The following is a 24,991-nucleotide window of genomic DNA, read 5'->3' on the forward strand; positions in this document are numbered from 1 at the left end:
TGTAAAGCAAAGAAGCAGTTACCATTAACTTAATGGAAAAATTCTTGAGTGTTTCCCAGACCCCTGGAATAACCTCTCTCCTGCTTTTCTGATACTTCAAGCATGGATGGACAAAATAAATTGAGATAAAGCACAGATGCTCACAGGCACAGTTCAAAGCTGTGGCTCCCTACTGAGTGTAGTTCTTGGGGAGAGAACTTGGGGGAGGTGCCACTTTCCATCTACACACTGCATCTAAAATGGCTCCTGCAAAACTAACATTGAGCCCTATTACCTCTTCTTACTTTTTTTTTTTTTTTTGTAAAAACCAAAATCCTCTTTGGATTTCTTTTGTTTAGCAAAAACAGATACTAATGTAGGTCTTTTGTAGAAGCAAAGTGGTGTAACATGAACTTTTGAAAAGCCAGGGATACCTGTACAAATGACTAATAAGAAAATACTGAAGGTGTTATTGAGAGTCTTAATGATACAACATAACTCACTACTAAGGTCAAAGTTGGGAAAATGATTCTGAATCTAATGGTGCAAATATTTTAAAGTAAGGTTGTGGTTTTGTTTTACACAAGGTCAATTTAAGGTACTCTTTCAGGGTTCCCAGATCCAGTTCTATCATGGGGAATGGGAGTTCCCACTAACTGTCCCCAAACACCAAGGAATTCTCAGACACCTGTGGGTCTGAATTCAGCCCAGTTCTGACGCCTTCTACCCAGAGATAGCATCGGGTTCCACAGGTTAAGGGTTCAGTTCCACAAGACTGGCCCCCACCCACCACTTCACATGAGTGACAAACCTCAAGACTATTACCAGTGCTTCTGACCAACTGGCTACAGGTTGGAGATTCCAGTGACGACTCCTAGTGCCTCACAGAACTCAGAAAAACACTTATATTTTACCAGTTTATTAAAGGACATGATAAAGGGTACAAATCAATAATAAGATGAAGAGATACATAGGGTGAGGTCCCAAACAAGAGAGGTTGGGGCCCGGCCTGGTGGTATGAGGGAGGGTTCTGGTTTCCTAAGTGTGGAAGCTCTCTGAAAATCTGTCCTCTTTGGGTTTTTTTGTTTTTGTGGCTTCAGTATATAATTATGATTGACCAAGCCATTGGCCGCTGGTTGGTCAGTCTCCAGCTCCTCTCTCCTCCCTGGAGGTAGTGATGTATGGTGGGGTCCATAAGTCACCTTCAGTTATAACAAGATACTCATTTCACCTTTATGGCTTTGGAGCATTTTCAGAACTGTGAATGAAGACCAAATAAATCTGAGAAATACATTTTATTCATCTGAATGACCAAATAATATTTCTTATAAGTCATTATATTGCCAGTAACCTTTGCATATGATCTGATTTACTTAGCTTCTAATTAACTAGCTTTGATGGAGCAACTGCTACATGCTTAGGCCCTCAAGAACGGTCCTCTGTGTATGTGGGGAAAGCAGACATAGTTTCTTCAAAATGCTGTTGAAACCCCAGGGGGAGGGGGAAGAAACCCAGAGGAAAAATTATTACAAAGAAGGTGAATTTAAACCAGGTGACTTGGATTGCCTAGCAGAAAGGTAAAGGAAGGGTACTTCAGGCACAGAGATTTGAGGTACAGGGTTGGGTGAGTGGTGTACTGTGTGGTACGGAGTAGATTATTTTGTGTGTGCCTTGGTAGATGGGCAGAGTCAGTAGTGTGTTGGTGACAGGAGATAGAGTTGTAACTAGATTGGATTATGGTTTTGAAACCTTCAAATCATCTACTGGGGAGTTTGGACCGGAGCCCACAGAATGAATTCTGTCAAAAAATCATGTGGTTATATTGCCCTTTAAGCAGATCAGTCTGGCATTAACTTTGCACTGAATGGTGGAGAAACCAGAGGCCAGGAATCCGTAGGAGGCAGTTGCAACAGTGTGGATAAGAAATGTTCAGAGCTGTAGTAGGAACTGAGAAAATGAGGAGATGTCGTATTTAAGAGCTGTGACCAATTGCATTTAATTTAGAGTTAAACTTTAATTTAGATCAGTTTTGAACAGTATTTTTTTTTTTTTTCTGCTACAACTTTTTGGTTTTGAGCTGTATCTTGGATAAATTGAGGCCTGCTGAGACTCATAAATTGAGTCTGTTCAAGTTGCTATAACAAAATTTGTCCTTGGCCCCCTAAATTCATGTCTTTCTCATGTCATCAGCTCAAAATGTCTCTATTTCTCTTTCGTCTTCACTCTTTCAATATAATTTGACTTCTACCTTCCCTCACTTCTTCAAATTGTTTTTGTCAAAGTCACCTGTACTCTCCTTGCTGCCAAATCCAGGAGGGTATTTGACTGTTGACAGCAACTGATACAGTTTATTCCTCTCTCCCAGATTTTTTCTCCCTCCTCAGCTTCCGCAACACCACGCTCTTCTGGTTTTTCCTTTTGTATCATTGGCTGCTGCTTCCTCCTTCCATAGGGTGTTGTCCTGGGCTCTCTTCTTTCTCTGTAATTTCCTCAAGGCAAACTTATCAGTTCCCTTGAGTTTAAATATTTGAATCTATTGGCTGGGGCTTCCTCCTTCCATCGGGTGTTGTCCTGGGCTCTCTCCTTTCTCTAATTTCCTCAAGGCAAACTTATCAGTTCCCTTGAGTTTAAATACTTGAATCCATTGGCTACTGCTTCCTCCTTCCATAGGGTGTTGTCCTGGTTTCTCTTCTTTCTCTGTAATTTCCTCAAGGCAAATTTATCAGTTCCCATGGGTTTAAATACTTGAATCATATACTTGGTTACCCCTTTAGTCCAGCCCCAGCCTCTTCTCTGAGCTCCAGTCTCATATCCAACTGCCTTCTTGTCTCACAAACATCTTAAAGTACCTAAAGTGGAACTTTGATCCCCTCTATTCCCACTACGTTCTTCCTTTGGTCATTGCATGGTACTGCCATTCCCTCAGTTATTCAGGAACACCCGAATTATCCTTGTCCTTTCCCTTCACCTTTAGTTCCCCCTCATTTCTCAGTAACAAAGGCTATGGATTCTATCTGTAAAATATACTTGAGGGGCACCTGGGTGGCTCAGTGGGTTAAGCCTCTGCCTTCAGTTCAGGTCATAATCTCAGGGTCCTGGGATCAAGCCCTGCATCAGGCTCTCTGCTCAGCAGGGAGCTTGCTTCCCCTCCTTTCTCTCTCTGCCTACTTGTGATCTCTGTCAAATAAATAAATAAAATCTTTAAAAATATATATATACTTGAATCTACTTTCCTTTCTCCATTTCCACTAGTGGACTACCTCCACTATAGTCCAGACCACCCTCACTTCTTATCTGGACTATTCCAGCAGCCTCCTAAATATTATTCCCACCTCTGTTCTCACATCTACCCATCCCCTCTCGCCAGTTCATTCTTTATGCTGTTTTAAGAAACACTAAACAAACTACAGTTGACCCTTGAACACTATGGGAGTTAAGGGCGCTGAGCCATTGTGCAATTGAACATTCCCCGAAGCAGTTGACTCCCTACAAATTTAACTGCTAAGAGCCTACTGTTGGTTGGAAGCCCTACCGATAACATGAAAAGTTGGTTAACACATACTGTATGTTATATGTGTTATATATTGTATTCTTAGGGTGAGTTAGAGAAAAGAAGGTGATACTAAGAACAACATAAGGAAGAGAAAATATACCTACAGTAGTGTACTATATTTATGGGAAAAATCCACATCTAAGTGGATCCATGCAGTTAAGAACCGTGTTGTTCAAGAGTCAACTGTATTTCTTTTTTTTTTTTTTTAAGTATTTTTTTTAAAGATTTTATTTATTTATTTAACAGAGAGAGATCACAAGTAGGCGGAGAGGCAGGCAGAGAGAGAGGAGGAAGCAGGCTCCCCGCTGAGCAGAGAGCCCGATGCAGGACTCGATCCCAGGACCCTGAGATCATGACCTGAGCCGAAGGCAGCGGCTTAACCCACTGAGCCACCCAGGCGCCCGAGTCAACTGTATTTCACTTCCTTAATCGTTTCAGTAGCTTCCCAAATTCCCTACTTTAGCCTCTATGATCTGGCCCCTGCCCAGTTCTCCAATTTCATTTCCTATCACTCTCCCCCAACTTACTGTGTTCTAGTGACTGGTTTTGCTTTACTTTCTTTTAACATATTAAGCTCCTTTCTCTCTCAGGATCTTTGCAGTTTCCTCTGAATAGCCAGCTCTTTTTCTTGTTTAAATAAGGTCTTAGCTTAAATTCAGTTGCTCTGAGATTTCATTCCTTGACTGCTTTCCCTGAAGTCGGTTCCTCTTTTTGTTTGCTTCCTAATACTTGGAGTTATTTTGTCTATTTATTTCTTTTTCTCCTTCACTAGAAGAATATCAACTCAGAACAGGGCTTAAGTCTGACGTGTTTACCCTTACATACCCGCTACCTTGAACAATGCTTGGGATGTAGCAGGCACTTATTAGATATTTATGAAATGATAGAAGGAAGGAAAGGAAGGAGAAAGGAGAAATGGATGGGGCAGATGGGGAGATAAGAAAAAGAGACAGAAGGAAGGAGAAAGAATAGAGACAGACTTACCGAGAAACCGCTGTACTCTTGACTCCTTCAAATATATCCTTCCTGTGTTGTCCCCATCTGGGTGCCAGCTACCACCAGCCTGCCTGTGGTTTGTCAGAGAAATTACCTAACAACCTCCTCCTCCTCAGACCCCTCATCTATCTGTATCTAACACATGAGGCTTTGGAGCCCATACCAGTCATGCTGTCGCTTTTTACCATGGGCCAGGGGCTCTGCTAGGTGTCTCCCCTGTCCCAGGTAATTAATTATGCCAAGTTACTGGCCCTCTCTATCTTTTTCCCTCCCTCCTCACCAGAGGTGCATAGAGCTGAAGTAATTTATTCAGAATCACATAGCTAGTGAGTGGAGGCAGCTTGGGATTCAAACGTAGGTCTTTGTAGCTATAAAGACTATGTTCCTTCTGATGAAGTTTTAGAATAATGGGTGAAGAGGTTCAGTGGGGTGGAGTCTGGAGTCAATGACCAAGAAGGATTTCTTGAGACATCTTTGGTGCAAAGTGGTGGTTTATTAAAGCCCTGGGACAGGACCCGTGGAGGAAATAGCTGTTGTTCCCCGACGACATTGCGAGAGGTGGCAGGTTATATACTATGGGGTTGTGAGGAATGGCAGGTTATACTACCGGCTTGGAGGCGGTAAGGAAAAAGGGAGGTTTCAAAAGAACTTTAATGTGAGGCCTCGAGTCCTTGCCATTGTCAAGGTTTTTCCCTCTAGCAAGGTTTTAAAGAATGTCACATATGTCCCACCCAGGAGTGAGGGGTAAGGGTAGGGGTGAGGGTAGGGGAAGGTTCATCAGCCAGTCTTCTGTTCCCTTATCACTTTTGTTATATCAGGTCATTTATCTATAGTTGTTCCCTAACTATCAGACAACCAATAGGCAGATGTTTGCTAAATTCCTCTCTGTGTCACAGGTAAAATGTAAATCTTGAGTCCAGCCTCTTCTTGCAACTGTTCTAATCATGTTATCTCTTGCCTGGGCTGCTGCCATAGCCATTCCCCAGTCTTCCTGCTGCCCTCTTTTGCAGCCTTTAAGTTTTCTAGCTGGCAGCCAGATTTGTTTTTTTAAAACATATAAATTGTATCTTGATATTCTGTATCTTACACTGTACGGTTCTTCTCATTATATTTAAAACGCAGATTCCTAACCATAATCTCTAAAGCTCCTTATTATTTTGTTCTGCATGTTTCTGTGACCTTAGATCCTTCGACGTCTCTGCTCTGTACCAGTCATACTGGCCTTTCTTATAGTTCCTTTAACTGCAAAGCTAGTTTTTTCCTCAAGTTTTTCATACTAGAACTTGAGGACTGGCTTCCCCACCTAAATTTTTACATGGCTAGCTCATTTATGGGATTGAAGACCTAATTTAAATATCACCTCCTCAGAGAGGCCTATCTGACCAGGCTATCTAAAATCAAACTCCATAGGGAAAGGGAGGGGGAAAATAAGACGAAATCAGAGGGAGACAAACCATAGGATACTCTTACCTGTAGGATGAGGGTTGCTGGAGGAGAGTGGGTGGAAGGATGGGGTAACTGGATGATGGGCATTAAGGAGGGCACCTGATATAATGATGCATACAACTGATCAATCACTGACCTCTGCCTCTGAAATTAATAATACACTGTATGTTAATTTAAATAAAATACATAGAATACCCAACATACACGTATACTCTCTTTGTATCCTCTTAACCTACCTTATTTTCTTCACGGTGTTTTAGAAGGAGAGAAAGAGAATTGGGGGGGGGAGGGTGTGTGCTGACTGGAAGGGAGAAGAGGGAGGGGGAGCAAGCAGGCTGTGCTCTGAGTGCAGAGCCTGATGTGGGGGCTGGATCTCATAACCCATGAGATCATAACCTGAGCCAAAATCAAGAGCTGAGCGCTTAGTTGACTGAGGCATCTAGATGCCCCATTATTTTTTCATAGTAACTGTATTCTTTCTTTATTTTTTTAAGATTTATTTATTTGAGAGAAAGAGAGTAAGCGTGCCTACAGGAGTAGGGAGAAGGGCAGGGGGAGAGAATCTTCAAGTATACTCCCCGCTGAGCTGGGAGCCTGACAGGGGCTGGATCTCAAAACCCATGAGATCATGACCTGAGTTGAAACCAAGAGTCAGACACTCGACCAACTGAGCCATCCAGGTGCCCCTATATCCTTTATTTATTTATTTATTTAGCTTTTTCATTGTCCCTCTCCCCAACTAGCATATAGGCTTCATGAGGGTAAGTTTCTTTGGTTTGATATATATATATATATATATATATATATCAGTATATATATATTTTTTTTTTTCAGATTTTATTTATTTATTTGACAAAGAGAAATCACAAGTAGGCAGAGAGAGAGGGGGAAGCAGGCCCCCTCCTGAACAGAGCCCGATGTGGGGCTCAATGCAGGCCTCGATCTTAGGACCCTGAGATCATGACCTGAGCTGAAGGTAGGGGCTTAACCCACTGAGCCACCCAGGTGTCCCTGGTTTGCTGTATTTTTAAGGATAATGCCTTGTACCTAGTGAGCATTCAGTGTTTGTTGAAGAAAATGGGAAGAAAAGCTGAATTGTTTTGTGGACTTAATTATGATTTTCTCTGGGTAAGAAATACAACACCTCTGTTCTTAGAGTGTTTTGGAAATTACTACTCTTTTTTTTTTTTTAAAAGATTTTTTTTTTTTTTAATTTATTTATCAGAGGGAGAGAGAGGGAGAGAGCAAGCACAGGCAGACAGAATGGTAGGCAGAGGCAGAGGGAGAAGCAGGCTCCCTGGTGAGCAAGGAGCCCGATGTGGGACTCCATCCCAAGACACTGGGATCATGACCTGAGCTGAAGGCAGCTGCTTAACCAACTGAGCCACCCAGGCGTCCCTTGAAATTACTACTCTTAAATGTTGAAAAACCTAGTATCTGTATGACTCCATGGATTGAAATTGATTCTTTCCCCCAGTTCTTTTAGAACTCATCAAATTGAGGCTGTTCCAACCAGCTCTGCGGCTGATGGATTTAAGGCAAATTTTGTCTTCAAGGAGATTGAGAAGAAGCTTGAAGAGGTAAGTGAGATTTATACAAAATACTGCCAAGAGGACCTTGAGGCTAGAGAAAGTAGATATAGATTTCTGGTGTTGTCATGAAATGATACAAGTTAAAAATTTATATGATATTGTCAAATATTGAGTTTATTTTAGATTTCTGAGTGTCTTTTATAGTTTCTCTGTAATTCTGATAAGAGTGCATTTCAGGGATGTACTAATCTCCACACTTGAGTTCTGAAAAGAACTTTGGTAAAATGCTGTGACAATCTGAACTAGAGGAAAGACTAGTCCTTTTCCCTTTTTTGTGTAATAACCACAGTCACACAATTCCAATTATACATCTATTAAGCTGACCAAAGTGGGCTGAAGTAAAAGAATTCAGAACAGTCGAGCTGTGTATTTCATCTGTGCTACAGTGTGAAAGGCATACATTGTGCATATGACGTAACTCCTTCATTGTAGCATAAAGAATTTATTAACATCTAAGGTGAGTGGTTGCATTGTGAGTGGAAAACAGTGCAACTGATGTGTCTTCACAAAGAACCCTGTATTTCTAGGATTTTCATGATCAGTGACCTTCCTGTGGTAGAGAGGAACAGGTTTGCGGGTTCTGGGCAGGCAGGCACTGGTCCGGGAGCTACAGATCTGTCCTGTCACCATCTTGTAGGGATACACCTACATGGGGGTTTATACCATGGGGGTTTTAGAACCTGCTTTATTCTCTTGACAGTGTTCCATCCACATAAATATAAATCCTTACCATCACTTTTATTTTATTTAAAAGATTTTATTTATTTATTTATTTGTCAGAGAAAGAGAAAGCGAGTGACCACACTCAAGCAGGCAGAGTGGCAGGCAGAGGTGGAGAGAGAAGCAGGCTCCCTGCCAAGCAAGGAGCCAGATGTGGGACTTGATCCCAAGACCCTGGGATCATAACCTGAGCTGAAGGCAGCAGCTTAACTGACTGAGCCACCCACGCGTCCCTTTACCATTGCTTTTAATGACCACCTAGTACACTTTGATTTATGTGTCATCTATACTAGCCTCTTATAATGAACATTGCTTGTATTTAAATTTTGCAAGTTGAATAGTGGTATAGTAAATGTTCTTTTTTACTCATCTTTAAGTACTTAATGCCATGATCATCATAGCATAAATAAAGGGAAATTATTGAGTTGTTGGATACATGTATTTTGTATTTTGGTATGTATTGCCAAGCTTCCACCAAAAGAGGGTACTAGTTTACAGACTTAATAACAATTCATAGGAGTGATTGTTTTTTCCTTATACCTTCTGTGTATTGGCTGGTCTTTTAAAAATCTTTGCCAAGGGGCACCTGAGTGGCTCAGTGGGTTAAGCTGCTGCCTTCTGCTCAGGTCATGATCTCAGGGTCCTGGGATCGATTCTGGCATTGGGCTCTCTGCTCAGCAGGGAGCCTGCTTCCCTTCCTCTCTCTCTGCCTGCCTCTCTGCCTACTTGTGATCTCTGTCAAATAAATAAATAAAATCCATAAAAAAAAAAAAATCTTTGCCAATGTCTGGGGCGCCAGGGTGGCTCAGTTGTTTAAGCATCTGTGTTAGGCTCTGGTCGTGATCCCAGGGTCCTGAGATCGAGCCCTGCTTTGGACTCCCTGCTCAGCAGAGAGCCTGCTTTTCCCCCTGCTGCTCCCCCTGATGTGCTCTCTCTCTCCATCAAATAAATAAAAATCTATTAAAAAAATTTAAAAAGTAAAAATCTTTGCCAATCTAATAGGAGAAAAAACCTCTCATTATTGGGCTTTTGTTTTAAATAATCTCTACCCCCAACATGGGGCTTAAACAGTTGTCCCTGAGATCAAGAGTCACATGGTCTCTTGACTGAGCCAGTCAGATGCCGCTCTTGTTATTGTTTAATTACTTATTTATACATGTCCACTGAACTGAAGTTGGACTCTATCAGGGCTCGGCTTGATTTTTTTTTTCTCGCCACCAATATTTGCCTGCAGAGCAACCCATAGGATAATTGCTTCTGCCAAGTTGTCCTGTTTTTCCCCCCCAACTTTATTCTGTCCAAAAAAATAAAATAAAAAAAATTAGAAAAATTAGAGAGTATCTGGTAAGCTATAAGTCAATCATGGACTACTTCATTATTCAGATTAACAAAGCAGTGCTGTTTTTATTTCACAGTCTTCTTTTAGCTTTGCAATTCATTCCTCCAGCTCCTGTTTTAATTCTTTTCTCCTCCCTCTGTAACCTCACTTGGTGGGGACCTTGTCCGCTTGTTTCCTTCCCACGACTGTAAGGTTCCTAAATGTTTGTGAAGACTAGAAAGTGAAAGTCTTGAAATCTTTTGTCAATTCATGCATTTTCTACATTAGCAAAGGAAATCTGGCCAGAGATTTTATTTCCACTTTTGTCTGTTAGCAATACCCATTGCCCTTCTTTGAATTCTGCCTTAACTTTTTGTTCCAGTTAAGTTTGAGACAGAACCTACTCCTTGACCTTTTGCCTACTCAGAAAGAAATACTTTTTTTTTCCACTCAAGGAGGCACTTAGAACTTTCTTAGTATTAATGATCTTTAGTTTCGTAACAAATGTGTATTTTCTTTCCTGTTTTAACTCTCTCCCTGTCCATTTCCTTACCATGTCTCACTTCTTCGATGAAAAATATTATAAGAGGATCAGATCTTAAAAGTAACAGCAAGTGTAAAATTAATCTACATCGGTTTTAAGGAGGTGGGAGGAATTTCTCCATAAGTATGCCAAGTAGAATTTCTGAATGTTTGCTGGAGTTTTCCTGCTCTGACTTGTTGGTGTCTGTTTCTGAGGCATTATGCATGCAGATGGCATGGATACACCTAGAAATAGTCATTCATGAGCTGCTGGCCTCAAAGGAACCTGGCTTTTGGATGGCCCACCACACCAGGATTATTAACCTATTCTTCTAGATTATCTTCAAAGAAACTTGAGGAATAAAAGATCTCAAGGAATGTGGAGAACACTTGAATTTAAAATTCATTTATGAAAATACACTGTTTTCATGGGCTTAAATTGGAAGTATTAATGTAATCTACGTTGCAGTGTGGTATGGTCAAACAACATAAGCACTGAATTTGAAGTTAAACCAAACTGGGACTGAGTTTTGGTTGTACTGTTTACTAACTGTATGTCCCTGCCCTTCAGGGAACACAGTTCAGTGGGAAGATAGACAGGGAGAGATATCCCCAGGAAATAAAAATACTGTTTTAATAAGAAACATGGATGCATGGGCAGAGGGCTATGAAATTGTCCAGTACAGGTAGAAAAGCCTTCCCAGGAGAATTAGAAAGTGAGTGAGGACTTGATGCAGTTGGGGTGGGAATGTGAGTAGGAGGAGGTGAGTGAGCTGGGACAGGGCATAAGTGAGGGCGTGGAGACACATATGTTTATGGAATTCAAGATGATCGGTATTGTTGGAACATAAAGCCTGAGGAGGATGAAAAAAGTGGGAGGATAGGAACAGATACATACCCCTCAGATTATGAAGACTCCTGAATGATGTGTAAAATCCTCCCTCCTGTAGGCTCTTGGGAATCACATTTAAGAAATTCACACCTGGAAGTGTTAGATGGCTTATGTTATTGTTAGATGGGTTATATTAGATGGGTTACTTGGAAACAGGATAAAGAATAGCCCAAAGAGGGTTCTTAACCTTTATGAGCCTCACTTGTTTTTTCTGCTCAGTGAGCTAATATTAGTACCTGCCCAACTACTTACAAGGTTTTATGGAGATTAAAGAAATAATGTATATAAAAAGATTTGAAAACTTTATGGCCCTAAAAAGATTATTATTGTCATTAATAATTTCTCCTAAAGCTAACTTATAATAATTTGAGTGAGATATTTTAAGGGAAGCCAAAATAAGAGAATTTCCCTTTAAAAATCTGACAAGAGGGGCACCTGGGTAGCTCAGTCCTTAAGTGTCTGACTTCAGCTCAGGTTATGATCCCAGGGTCCTGGGATTGAGTCCCACATCAGGCTTCTTGCTCAGGAGGGAGCCTGCTTTCCCTCTGCCTGCCTCTCCCCCATTTTGTGCATTCTCTCTCCCTCTCTGAGAAATGAATAAATAAAATCTTTAAAAAAAAAAAAAGTCTCACAAGAAGTTTAGCTTTCTAGGTTTAACTGGAAAATATTGAGAGTTAATTCCAGGACACCCACATGTAAGAAATGCCCCCGTGATTGTTGAGATAAGTAGGCCTAGAGTAAATATTTTTAGAATAGCTTTAGAATAGCTTCTTGTTTCTGAGTAGGTTCAGGTATGTTATATAGTATATGAAAAAGATTGACACATCCATTAGGGTGACTAACATTAAAAAGACAAAAGCCTGGGTGCCTGGCTGGTTCAGTCAGAAGAGCATGTGACTGTTGATCTCAGGGTCATTAGTTTGAGCCCCATACTGGATGGAGAGGTCACTAAAAAAGAATTAAATAAATTTAAAAATATTAAATAGAAAATTAAATAAAAAGACAAAAGTCTGTGGGATGTAGAAAAATTGGAACCTTCATTCATTGCTGGTAGGACTGTAACATGGTGCAGCTACTTTAGTTTGGTAGTTTCTCATAAAGTTAAACATTACCTTATGACCCAGAAAATTTCACTTCTAAATATATACCTAAGAAAAATTGGAGCCTGTGTTCATGTAAAAAACTTGTATACAAATGTCCATGGAGTATTATTCACAATAGCTAAAAAGGAAAGCAGCCAGCAACTGATGAATGACTAAATGAAATATGCCACATCCACAGAATGGAGTGTTATTTGGTCATGAAAAAGGAATGAATTACTGATACATATTTCAGCGTGGATTGGGTGAACCTTAAAAACATTTGGTTAATTGAAAGATGCTAAGTAAAATCACAAAAGACCTTGTATTGTGTGATTCCACTTATATGATATGTCCAGAATAAGCAGATCCACAGAGATAGAAAGTAGATTGGTGGTTGCCAGAGGCTAGCAGGAGAGGAGAAGGGGGACGACTACCAGTGGCTGTGAGTTTCTTTTAGGGGTGATAAGAACATTCTAAAATTAGATAGTGGTGGTCGTTGCACAACTTTGAATATACTAAAATACAAAACACAACAAAAAGAAAGAACGAGCTTAGGCCAGGCTCTGTCCTCACATAGAAACAGAGGTTGGTATCTGATAATCAGTCTATGCAAGTTTCTCGAGGATAATACTTATTTGAGTATTTCAGGTACTTATAACATAGTGCCTAAACATATCAAACAGTTAAATCTTTTTAAAAAGAATGAATATTAGACAAACCATAGGAAGCTCTTAACTCTTCGGAAACAAACTGAGGGTTGCTTGAGGGGAGGTGGGTGGAGGCATGGCGTGACTGGGTGATGGGCATTAAGGAGGGCATGTGATATAATGAGCACTGGGTATTATATCTAATGGATGAATAACTGAACTCTGTATCTGAAATTGATATGTTAACTAAACTAATTATTAACTAATGATATGTTAAGTAATTGAATTTAAATAAAATAAGTTAAAAAAATAAATGGATATTATACTAAAAGCAAAAATCTTGTGTCTAATTGCAGGAATGTAAGTCTGAAATAAAGAAGGTGGGAATAAAAACCATTAGAAATTATAAAAGATAGGGGCACCTGGGTGGCTCAGTGGGTTTAAGCCTCTGCCTTCAGCTCAGGGCATGATCCCAGGGTCCTGGGATCGAGCCCCATGTTGGGCTCTCTGCTCCGCAGGGAGCCTTCTTCCTCCTTTCTCTACCTGCCTCTCTGCCTACTTGTGATTACTCTCTCTCTGTCAAATAAATAAAATCTTTAAAAAAAAAAGAAATTATAAAAGATAGTTCTAAAATAAACATTCTAAGATTAATATGTTTTTTATATATTTGCAATAACCCACTCATGAAATGGAATAAAAATATTAAGAGCCATATAAAATATAAACACCTAAGAATAAACTTGGTAAGAAATGTACAAAAGCCTGTATGGGAAAAAATTGACAAAATATTGCCAACAGACATCAAAAAAAACTTGAAGATATACCATATTCATGGATGGGAGGACTTAATATTGTAAATACGTTCTCCCCCAAACTGATCTAACAGATTTATGTAACCCCATGTAAATCCAACAGCATTTTGGTGGGGAGAAGAACTAACTAAATTATTATAATGTACGTGTATGAAAAAATGTCCAAAACAAGTCTAAAAATATTTGGAAGAAAGGAATTATAACAGGGATTTATTTTACCAAAGTATAAAGTACATTATAAAGCTATAACATTGGCATAGGAATAGCACACAGATCATACAGTAAAATAAAAACAGCAACAACAACAAAATGCTAACATTGAGAAGTTACGCTGTGCTTTGTGGGTCTTTAAATACCATACAATTCTATGACAATAGCTATTGTCTTCTCAGTTTCACAGATAAGAAGAAAACTGAGGTTCAGAGAGGGTTAGTAACTTGCTCTGGGTTATGAAGGACATGGCAGAGCAGGAATTCAAACCAATGTTGATTTCAGATGCAGTGTTATTAATTAGTAGTGTTTAATTCTAGGAATTTAAGCTTCAATTAATGAGGCTATGTAAAAATATTTAGATGTAAGAATATTATTCTTAGCATTATTACAAGTCCCAGAAGTAAGAATCTAATACCAAGCAAGAGGGGTGCCTGGGTGGCTCAGTGGGTTAAGCCTCTGCCTTCAGCTCAGGTCATGGTCTCAGGGTATTGCAATCGAGTCCCACATCGGGTTCTCTGCTCTGTGGAGAGCCTGCTTCCCTCTCTTTCTGCCTGCCTCTCTGCCTATTTGGGATCTCTCTGTCAAATAAGTAAATAAAATCTTAAAAAAAAAAAAATATCAAGCAAGAGTATTGGTTAGATGAAGTATAGTTCATTTACACAAATGAAGACTGTATGTTATTTAAAATTATGTAGAAGAATATTTAATGACACAGAAATTAGGATAGTGATAGGAAACATAGAAGTGGATTATAAAACATGTATGTAATAAATATGATCCCATTTATGAAAACATGCAGAGAAAAAAGATGGAGGGGATTTATATCAATATATTATTTTCTCTGAGTAATAAAATCATGAATGATTTGTATTTTCTTTTTGCTTATCAACATACCCTATCTTTTCCACAGAAAATGTGTGTGTGTTTTCTTTCAAGATTTACTTATTTATTTTAGAGGGGACAAGGGGACGAGCAGAGGGAGAGGGAGGGAGAATCTTAAGCAGGCTCCATGCCCCAGCACGGAGCCCGATATGGGGCTCCATCTCACAATCCTGAGATCATGACCTGAGCTGAAATCAAGAATTGGCTGCTTAACTGATTGAGCCACCCAGGCACCCCAAAAATGTGTTTCTTTAAAAAAAAGTAATTGCAGAGGTGCCTGGGTGTCTCAGTGGGTTAAAGCCTCTGCCTTCGGCTCAGATCATGATCCCAGAGTCCTGGGATTGAGCCCCACATTGGGCGCTCTGCTCAGCAGGGATCCTGCTTCTTCCTCCGTCTCTGCCTGCCTCTCTGCCTACTTGTGATCTCTTGTCTGTCAAATAAATAAATAAAATCTTTAAAAAAAAAAAAAAAGAAAGTAATTTCAGTAGAATTACCATTTTCAATTTATTTTTTAAGAAACATAATGTGAGGGGTGCCTGGGTGGCTCAGTGGGTTCAGCTTTGGCTCTGGTCGTTATCTCAGGATCCTGGGGGGAAAAAAAAAAATCTCTGCTCAGCAGGGAGTCTTCTCTTTCTCTCTCTCTCTCTCTGCCTGCCTCTCTGCCTACTTGTGATCTCTCTCTGTCAAAAAATAAATAAAATCTAAAAAAACAAACAAACAAAAAAGGAAACATATGTGAGCTTGTTGTCATCGTTAGTTAGTCCCCTGTGCTTCCAGTTATCCCAGTGTTGTCGTAATGATTGTAGTGATCATATTGATCATTTACCCTTCTAATTCCCACTTCTGTATTCTCAGTACCTAGATCAGTGTCTGGTGCCAATCATTGTTGTGATCAATAAGTATTTCTGTAAGGAGCGATGAAAGAAAAAGTAGGAATGAAGAGAAGAGGGAGAGAGAAAGGAAACCAGCCTACAGAGATATGGATCTGAAGTTATCTTTTCAGTTTCATTCCCTTAAGATTCAAAAGCAATTGGTGGTTGGTGTATTACTTGTATAATTCTTTATACTAATCCAGAAAAAACGTTGTCAGCTCCCTCACCCCCCTCAGAATAAAAGACGGCTCTCAGAACTCCTTATCTTTGTTTTGATTGTGGGAAACCAGAAACACATGTAAAATAATTTACCTGCTTTAAAAAAGAAAGAATGGGGGGTTCCCACATTTAGACAGTCCAGAGTCAATCTTTAAGAAATTGCTCATATAAGGGAAACTACTTACAGAACCTACTGCTGTGCAACCCGCATTCTCCCTTTTCTTCCACCAGTTGTATCCGGAAAGCTGAATTTAACAAAAGATTTGGCAGACGAGGGAGTTGTCACCTCTTGCGGTTCAGATTTTTCTGGGTAAAAGATCGTGAGGGAGCTTAGGGACTGCTGCTGGCCCTGCTGCCCACATCATGTGTCTGTTTAAACATTAACTTTAGAGAAAAAGCCAGAGAAACAAACACAATATAATTCCAGTGTTTTTTGTTTTGTTTTGTTTTTCCTTTCCAGGAAGGGGAACAGTTTGTGAAGAAAATCGGTGGTATTTTTGCCTTCAAGGTGAAGGATGGCCCTGAGGGTAAAGAAGCCACCTGGGTGGTGGATGTGAAGAATGGCAAAGGGTCAGTGCTTCCTAACTCAGGTCAGTGCAGTGACACCTTCATTTATAGAAGCCCTGATGTACGCAAGGGAAGATGGGGGTCTGTTTTGGTGTTTCCTAAAAGGTCTGGCTTCAGAGGTGTAGGAACTTGTTAAAGAAACTAGTGTTACAGCTGTCTCCTCCCAAAGATTGGGAAGCTCCATGATAGAGTTGCCAATTTTAGTCTTTAGGATTAGACAAACTTGGGTTGGGGTCCTGGCCTTGCCATTCACCAATTCTGGCTTTGAACAAATTATTTAACTTCCCTCAGCCTCAGTTTTCTGAACTGGAGATGGGAATAATAAATGGTATCTATTTCATAGGGTTGATGCCAAGATTAAGAGAATTCTCTCTCAAGTATCCTGTAAAGCACATGCTTCCAGGACATGGTTACAGGGCCTCAGACGTCCTGTCTATACTCAGTCTCCACTTCCTCTCATCCCAGCCTTTCTTGAACTCGCTCCAGGCAGCTTTGATCTGCATCCCTGTTCCAAAACTGTGTTGTCAACATCCCCAGTGACCACCATGATGCTAAATTCAGTGGCTCATTCTCAGCCTTCATATTAGGCTTCTAGTCTTTCCTCTTACCCACTGGACGTTCCTTCCTGGCCTCCCTTACTGTTTACTCCTCATCTCCAGATTTCTTAGTGTTGGCATGCTCCAAGGCTCAGTTCTATCTCCAATCACTCCCTGGGGATCCCCTCTAAATCCCTCTAGGGATTTAAAGCCATCCCTACACTGCTGACTCCTGGGTATCTTCAGCATGGACTCAGCCACTGAACTCCAGATGTATAACCAACTGCGTAACTGACAAGTTTACTTGGATACTTGACAGGTATCCTGAAGCTAATATGTATAAAACTGAATTTATGATTTGCTCCTACTCCCCTTTAATTATATATTCCTCCCATCATCTTCCCCATCTCCATAAATCGGTTCTGCGTCCTACTAGTTCCTTGGTACAAAAACCTTGTCCTCATCAACTCCTCTTTTCACAGTCTAATCCATCAGCCAAATTCTGTTTTCCTCTACTACTACCACCTTGGTCTAAGCCTCCATCATTTTTTTGCCTGGTCTCCCTGTTTCTAACCTTGCCCCCTACAGGTTCTTCTCCATGCACCAGCTGGAGTTACTGTCTGTCTATCTGTCTATCTAGAAACTTAAGTCAGACTGTGACTCTCCTCTGCTCAAAGCCATCCAAAAGCTTTTAGCTCACTCAGTAAAAGCCAGAGTTCTTATATTGGCATTATGTGATCTGGCCCCACTTTTCTGTTTTACTTCTCTCCCTTACTTTGCTCCAGTCACCCTGGCCTCTTTGCCATAGCTGAAACATGGGGTGTTCCCAGTTTAGGGGCTTTCTACTATATTTGCTCTGCCTGCAATTGTCTTCCCTTAATATTCTCATGGCTTGTTCTCTTATTTCCTTTGGATCTTCGCCCAGATGTCACCTTCTCAGTGAGCCCTTCCTTACCCTTAATGCTTTTATTTTATTTGTTTATTTAAAAAATATTTTACTTAATTATTTGATAGATAGAGCACAAGTTGGAGGGGCAGCAGGCAGAGGGATAGGGAGAAGCAGGCTCCTCGCTGAGCAAGGAGCCCAGTGTGGGGCTTGATCCCAGGATCCTGGGATCATGGCCTGAGCCAAAGACGAGATGCTTAACTGACTGAGCCACCCAGGCGCGCCAGCCTTAATGCTTTTAAATCACAGCCCTGTTAACTACTCCCTATTATCCCTTGCTGCCTTATTTTTCTTTATAGCACTTCCTGCCATCTGATCTACTCTATTATATTTTACTTGTTTCCTTTTTGTCGTTCTCTTCCACTTGAATTGTAAACTGCATGAAGACAGAGCTTTTTGCCTGTTAGGTTCACTGCTGCATTCCCCTTGCCCACAGTAGCACCTGATACATGGTAGGCTTTCAGTGAAATAAATAACTAAAATGAATGAATGATGCTTAGTAAGTATTCAGCAGGTTACATTTGTGTGTTGTATTTTATGTTCATTTCTCTTGTTGGATTGCATGCCTGGGGCAGTTAAAAAATAGGATGTATTGGGACCACCTTTTTGGAAAGCTTAAAATATCATGCTATGAACTTTGAAAGTGATTTGATATATAATCAATCCAATTAAAGCTTTGTAAGTGGCAAAGTGAAAGTCAGGACTGTGTTTTAGAGGATGAAGTTGGTGCATTAGAACTGATGAATTGGAAAGGGAGAAATTAGATGCAGAGGGAGCAGTTTGGAGGATGGATGTTGCCACCATCTGAGTGAGCAGAAAGGATAACCTGAATGTTGGCAGTAGTAAAAGAAGATGCTGTTACATTGTAGTTACCAGGGTATTCAGGGTAAAGTTGATGGGACCTAGTAGCTATGTAGGAGAAGGAAGTCTCTTAAAGATGAGAGAGTTTTGTTACTGATACATTATTGAGGGAGGTCCTGGAGGAGTGGATGATGTCAGGAGCACAGGGGGGGCTTTAGCAAGTAGCAAGGAGGGATGATACTTCTTTCTCTGGGCATCTCTGGGCATATTCAGGGGCATTTTGAGGTAGAAGGGAGGTTGGCAGAGCTCTTGGAATAGAGTTTAGAGCTTGGAGACACGAGAAAATGTTGAGTGGCGCTGAGTAAGGAATCAACTAAAGATTCAGGAAGGAAGAGACAGTAGTAAGGACATCTTGTGTGGGCAGGATGGTAATGTGTTAGAAAGTTCTTGAGGTACATATAGTTGCTTTTTTTCCCCTCAAAATGAGTAGGCAGAACAATAACTATAAATTTTCACTTTATGAGTTGCCACTCTAATGTGGTGTAGGAAGAAAAACTGAAGCTTAATCTAGAGTTAAGCTTTTAAAAATAAAAAGAACTTTTAGAAAATAGTTATTTTAGGATTATATTCTGATACTCCCAGGCAGATGATAAGGTGATATTTAAAAAAAAATTCTCCTATTTTTTTTATTACTGTTTGTTATGAAAGATAATAAGCTTATGGAAAGCTATTAAATAATTTCAAAAAACCTTATTCCCTGTATATCTGGCCGTGAGCTCTTCCCATAGTAGGTGCCCCATCCCAGACCTGAAGGGATTTTATCCTGGAGCAAGGTAATTTCTGCTGAAACTGATACTTGTTGGCAGCTGGGAGTGGCGTTGAAATATGGACTTACCCAGTGAAAGCCACCACTGGAAATAGCCAGCTCCGTTTACATCAGCCAACAAATGCCCATTTGTTAGAGATCAGCTATGTTAAAGCATTAATAACCTGTCCTAGTTTGAACTAGCATCTTAAAGAGAATTGCTAGTTCTTTTGGCATGTGCACAGTGTTGAGAGGTTTACTTACTGCTGACGAAGTAAAATTTCCTTACAAGTATTTCATTTGTTTATATTCTAAGAGTTTGGTAATGATGATTAAAGATTTTTAGATTTAATATGCATTTTTCATACTCTTTTCCTCCTGCCTAGGTGTCTTTGTCTATGAATTCTGCCCCTCCCTCCTCTCCTTTAAAACAACTCATACAGCATATCTCTAGGAAGCCAACTTTGATTAATCTTAACATGACACATTAGCTTTCATTCCTTTATTCTGCCCTGCATCAACTTGAGTTCTCAACCCTGCCCCTTTATGGGCAACATGATATAGAAGGCCTCAGCATCTTGTATCCCCAAGATACCGTAGAAAGAGCATAGCCTTTGGAGACACCCAAACTGGGCTCAGACCACAGCCCTGCCACTTATTAGGTATATACCCTCTCTGAGTCCACTTGTCTCATCTAGAAAATGGTGAGAATAATATCTATCCATGGAGCTGTTGTGGGCATTAAATGAGATACATAAAGCACCTTAGCATAGTAAGTGCTTAGTAAGTCATTGATTTCTCCCCAGTACATATATTAAACATTAATTTTGCTTGAACACGTGAGACTTGTCTTGAAACTCTGCAAAAGGGCTTGGGGAACAGAGAAGGCATCTAGATTCATCAAATACTATTGAACTGGTGAAGGCCTGGTTAAAACTGAGTTGTTGGGGCACCTGGTGGCTCATTTGTTTAAACATCCTCCTCTTGATTTCAGCTAAGGTCTTGATCTCAGGGCTGTGAGTTCAGCCCCACTTGGGGCATGGAGCCTTCTCAACAACAACAAACTGAGCTGTTCAATCTTTGTATCCTTCCCGTAACAAATCAGAAGCCATAGTGCTTGGGAGTAATGGGCTTTAGCTGCTTTCAGATGTAGCTCGACTCTTCAGCTCTGTGATTGCGAGCAAGTTCTTTGAGCTCTCTCATCCTCAGAAGTTGTTCAAAGATCCAGTGAGTCCATGGAAGACAAGTGAGCAATAAGCACTGATAATTACAGAAGTAGCAGACTTTCCTAAACAACCTTTTTTTTTTTTTTTTTTTTTTTTTTTAAAGAGAGGGGGAATGAGGGGAAGGCAGAGGAAGAGGGAGAGAGAGAGAATCCTTAAGCAGGCTCCATGACCAGCGCTGGAGCTCTCCGTGAGGCTCGATTTCCCAACCCTGAGATCATGAACTGAGTCGAAGTGGAGAATCAGACATTTAACTGACTGAGCCACCCAGGTGCCCCTAAACTCACTTTTCAATGACTGAGAGTCCTTTCTTAAAATACTACAATCAAGTCCAACTATAAATCACGCCCAGCACTCTGTTTGCTAGCTTTTTTTCTACCCTGCTCTTTAATGATATATATCTACATGGGAACTAAATTTTTTGGACTATAAATCCCTTCATTTTCAAAGCTTCACACATTTTTTTTCCCCCAGTAATAAGAAAATTTTGTTAGAAGCAAAGATGGAATAGCCATTGAATCTCAGTCTTTTTAGGGTCTGTCCTTAAGTTTGAAGACATACAATAAAAACTTTTAGCTTTTGCAGTGCCTGGGTGGTTCAGTGGGTTGGGCCTCTGCATTCAGCTCAGATCATGTTCTCGGGGTCCTAGGATTGAGCCCTGCATCCGGCGCTCTCCTCAACAGGGAGCCTGCTTCCCCCCTCTCTGCCTTCCTCTCAGCCTACTTGTGATCTCTGTCAAATAAATAAATAAAATCTTCAAAAAAACCAAAAAAACTTTTACCTTCCAGTCTTGTTTTAACTATTTAATAATATGGGCATGCTGTGCTTTAATAACTTACTGCTATCTTAGTCCATTTGGGCTGCTGTAACAAAATACCACAGACTGAATAGCTTATAAACAACAGAAACTTACTTCTCACAGTTCTGGAACCTAAGTCCAAGATTAGGGTGTCAGCTGGGTCACTTTTGGTGAGGCTTATTCAAGGCCAGCAGGAGAGAGAGTGAGTCTGCTAGCAAGATAGAGTCTTCTTACATAGCATAACTGAACCACAAGCATGACATCCCATCTCCTTTGCCAGATTATCTTGGCTAGAACAAGTCACAGGTCCTTCCTATATTCAAGGGCACATCCAAAGGCATGAACACAGGAGGCAGGCATCACAGGGGTCACCTTAGAGTCTGGGCACCACCATAACTACTATTAATACAGTGGTGTCTATGTATTTATAGATGTTTTTTCATATGAATATCTGTTTTTAAGCAAAAGTGGGACCATGCTCACAGTTTGTTTTATAACTGGCTTGAATAACAGTATCATGCATGATACAGTATAATATGAACCTCTTTTCAGGTCAGTAAATGTAGCTCCACATCATCTAATGATTGCATTGCATCCCATTATGTGAATATGATGACTGATTTCTTTCAAAGATTGATTTTATTTATTTTAGAGACAGAGCACAAGCGGGAGGGGCAGAGGGAGAGAGAATCTTGAGAAGACTCCATGCTGAGTAGGGAGCCCAACACAGGGCTTAATCTCACGGCCCTGAGATCACAACCTGAGCCGAAAACAAGAGTCGGACACTTAACCGACTATGCCACCCAGGTGCCCCAGTAATTAACTTAATCGATTCCCTCTTGTTAAATATTGAGGATGCTTGTAATTTATGTCACATTTTACCAGTCTGCCATTGAAGAGTTCGTGAGTACCCTCTTCCCCACACTGCTCCGGTGCTGGAGGCAAGCTGTTGCAGTTGGTGGCTTTTGACTGAAGTGTGTACATGAAACTGAATACTCCCCTTTTCTCTTTTCTTGTCCTGCATATCTCTGTTTTAGATAAGAAGGCTGACTGCACAATTACTATGGCTGACTCCGACTTACTGGCTTTGATGACTGGTAAAATGAATCCTCAGACGGTAAGTACGATGGAGATTCTTTCCTAGTCGGTGGGTCTTTTAGTCCACTGTTTCATGTCCTGCCTCAGCTTCATTTCATACCATAAAGTGGAAAGTGGTCAAACCCACAAAACTCAGTGTTCCCTAAAACGTTCAAATGACACGTTCAAATGATGCTTAACAAATGACAAACATTTGTGGTACAGGCTGTGTGCCAGGCTCTGTCTTGTGTGCCCGAAGTACCTAGATGAATAAGAAAGAGTTCTCCTGTACAGGGCATTCACCATGTGGTATGAGGCAATTCTGTAAAAGAGTGAGTGTATCCGAATATCCAGTCCAGGGTGCCGTGCCTAGCTTGTGGGTGGCGGTGGCGTGGGGCGGTGGGACACCGTGTCTCCCTGAACCATTGGAGAAAGCCTCACAAAGGAAGTGACACTTACACTGAGTTCGTAAGAATGACCAGAAGTTAGCAGTGCACAGGTGGAGAGCAGGAGCAGTCCGGAGTAGAGCGATGCGAACAAACGCATGACCTTTTACATTTCCTGTCTTTGCCCGTGCTCTTTTTGTCTGAACGGCCTTCCCTGACAAACTCCTTTTCTTTCAAAATTAGCTCAGATGTTATCCCCAAAGACCACCTTACCAGTTGAGAAGAACTGTGGCCAGTCCCTTCTGGGCCATCTACTGGAAGCAAGCTTAGCGCTTGTCACATTAGATTAGTCACAATGCGCGTATTTCCTTAACATTAGATCATGAGTGTCTCAAAGGAACAAACCACATCTTTTTTTGTCCTCATGTCTACAGAATTTAGCACAGTGCCTGACATTTTTAGATTTTCACTAATCAGTTGCTGGATTAAGTTGTATTTGAAGTGTACTGATGTATGGGTTTTCCTGGTCCCCAGTCATCGAGGGTCTTCTACTCGTTAGTCACCCAGTGTTGAACAGACTTGATACATTTAGCTTTCTTTAGCCAGAGAAAAAAAAAACAGAAAGAAATTGAGATGCTGCTTTGCATTGTGAACTGATTTTTCTGTTGCCTCAGCCTGATCTGTTTTAGGTCTCATTCTTACAGCCGCCTGGTAATCCAAAAGACTGGATAAAATAACTAAATCTGACGCACACTAGTATTCCTTTTTAAAATGTTTTCTCTAAGCAACTGAGCCTATTTCAGTTGATGCTTTGACAAGTGAGAAACTTGCATCTGTGATGTTTCAACTTACTTGACACCACTGGCATGGACATCTCCACCCACGGAGCCTGCTCCAAAATTCTGGACAAAACAGAGGCCACCAGTATAGGAGCTGGCTGTCTTCCTCCTTCCCACCCACTGCTCCTCGTTCCACTGTGCACTCCAGGCACTTCCTTGGCAGGGTGATCAGACTTCACACATCAGCTGCCCTCGTTCCCAGTTTATCTATTTACCACCCATTTGGGGGAGCGAAGAATCAGCTTATTTTTCTTGAACACCTGTTGGCACCCAAAGGAATTAAAGATAAAAATCGGCAGATACTTCTGTTACTATGCTAATGGTCTTCCCTTCTGCTTAGAGGATTTGACTGGAAACCATTAAATGCATTGGAAATTATATTTTCAGTGTTTGGCTACAGTTGAAACAAAGCAGTGTCTCTCCAGTGTAAAGCACACACGAAGAACACCTAGGGGCCAGATTAAAATGATCCTTATGTTTGCATGCCCTAAAGGGAGAAGACTTGTGTTTTCTCTATAATAATTAGTAAATAAAAAGTCATTTTCTCTTTTAATTTAAAAAAAAAAAAAAAGGAAAGATGGTGAGTTTCTCTTTTAGGTACTGCTGGTCCATATTTTTTTAAGGACATATGTTAAATATATTGTGTTCTGAGACACCTGACCTTTAAGTCATCAGACAGAAGGCTCTGTGCCATATAGAAAGGAAATATTTAGTTTGTCCAGACAGAGGAGGGGGAAAAAAAAAGGAATTAGTCACCCTTACCAGAAGGTGTAGAAAAAGCAGAGTTCCGTGCATTTGCGTGGATAAGGCAGAAGAGCTCCTAATTTCTTAATATATGTGCTTAAAAAGCTGAGACTACTGGAAACTTTTTTCATCTAGCTTTTCCTTATTTTAACAGTTGAGTTAAAAGACTGAGATCATAGCAGGGAAATCATCCTCTGTTCCCAAATTTGCTATTATTTCTCTAAAGTTTTCCCAGGATTTCATTACATGATAAATTTAGCAAGCATCAAGTGATTTAATCCCAGGCATTTGTTAAATGGAACAAATTGTGGCTCTGCACTTCGGATTGGTTTGATTCTTCTTCTTAAGCCAAAGATTGACACCAGCCCCTCAGTCTGAGCAGGCTGCCTGTCCTCCCTCTGTAGGGATCAGTCCTTTATCATGTAGACCAAAAAAGGAAACAAAATTGGTGACATTTCGTCCACATTGTGCTGAATCCCAAGAGTATCTAAGTGTGTTATTCATGTGCTTTTTTTTTCCCAGC

General features: G+C 40.6%; 1 protein-coding gene and 1 long non-coding RNA gene across 3 annotated transcripts in view; one reads left to right on the top strand and one right to left on the bottom strand.

Moving 5' to 3' along the window:
* The window catches only part of SCP2 (sterol carrier protein 2), a 113,533-nt gene that overhangs the window by 86,821 nt on the left and 1,721 nt on the right, over positions 1–24,991 (top strand). The window contains exons 13-15 of one of the 2 annotated variants that reach the window (XM_059135981.1): positions 7,452–7,554; positions 16,206–16,335; positions 22,460–22,539. In XM_059135981.1, the coding sequence (XP_058991964.1) occupies positions 7,452–7,554; positions 16,206–16,335; positions 22,460–22,539 (313 nt within the window). The remainder of the gene's footprint in view (positions 1–7,451; positions 7,555–16,205; positions 16,336–22,459; positions 22,540–24,991) is intronic. The other variant, XM_059135982.1, reaches the window with a different exon arrangement.
* Positions 924–16,208, bottom strand: LOC131809211 (uncharacterized). The gene is made up of 3 exons (XR_009345088.1): positions 15,931–16,208; positions 5,999–6,118; positions 924–1,237 (listed from the first exon to the last, which is right to left on the bottom strand). It is a non-coding gene; the product is annotated as an uncharacterized LOC131809211 (long non-coding RNA).

Source organism: Mustela lutreola, chromosome 10 (genome assembly GCF_030435805.1).
Source record: "Mustela lutreola isolate mMusLut2 chromosome 10, mMusLut2.pri, whole genome shotgun sequence".
Taxonomy (NCBI): Eukaryota; Metazoa; Chordata; class Mammalia; order Carnivora; family Mustelidae; genus Mustela; species Mustela lutreola.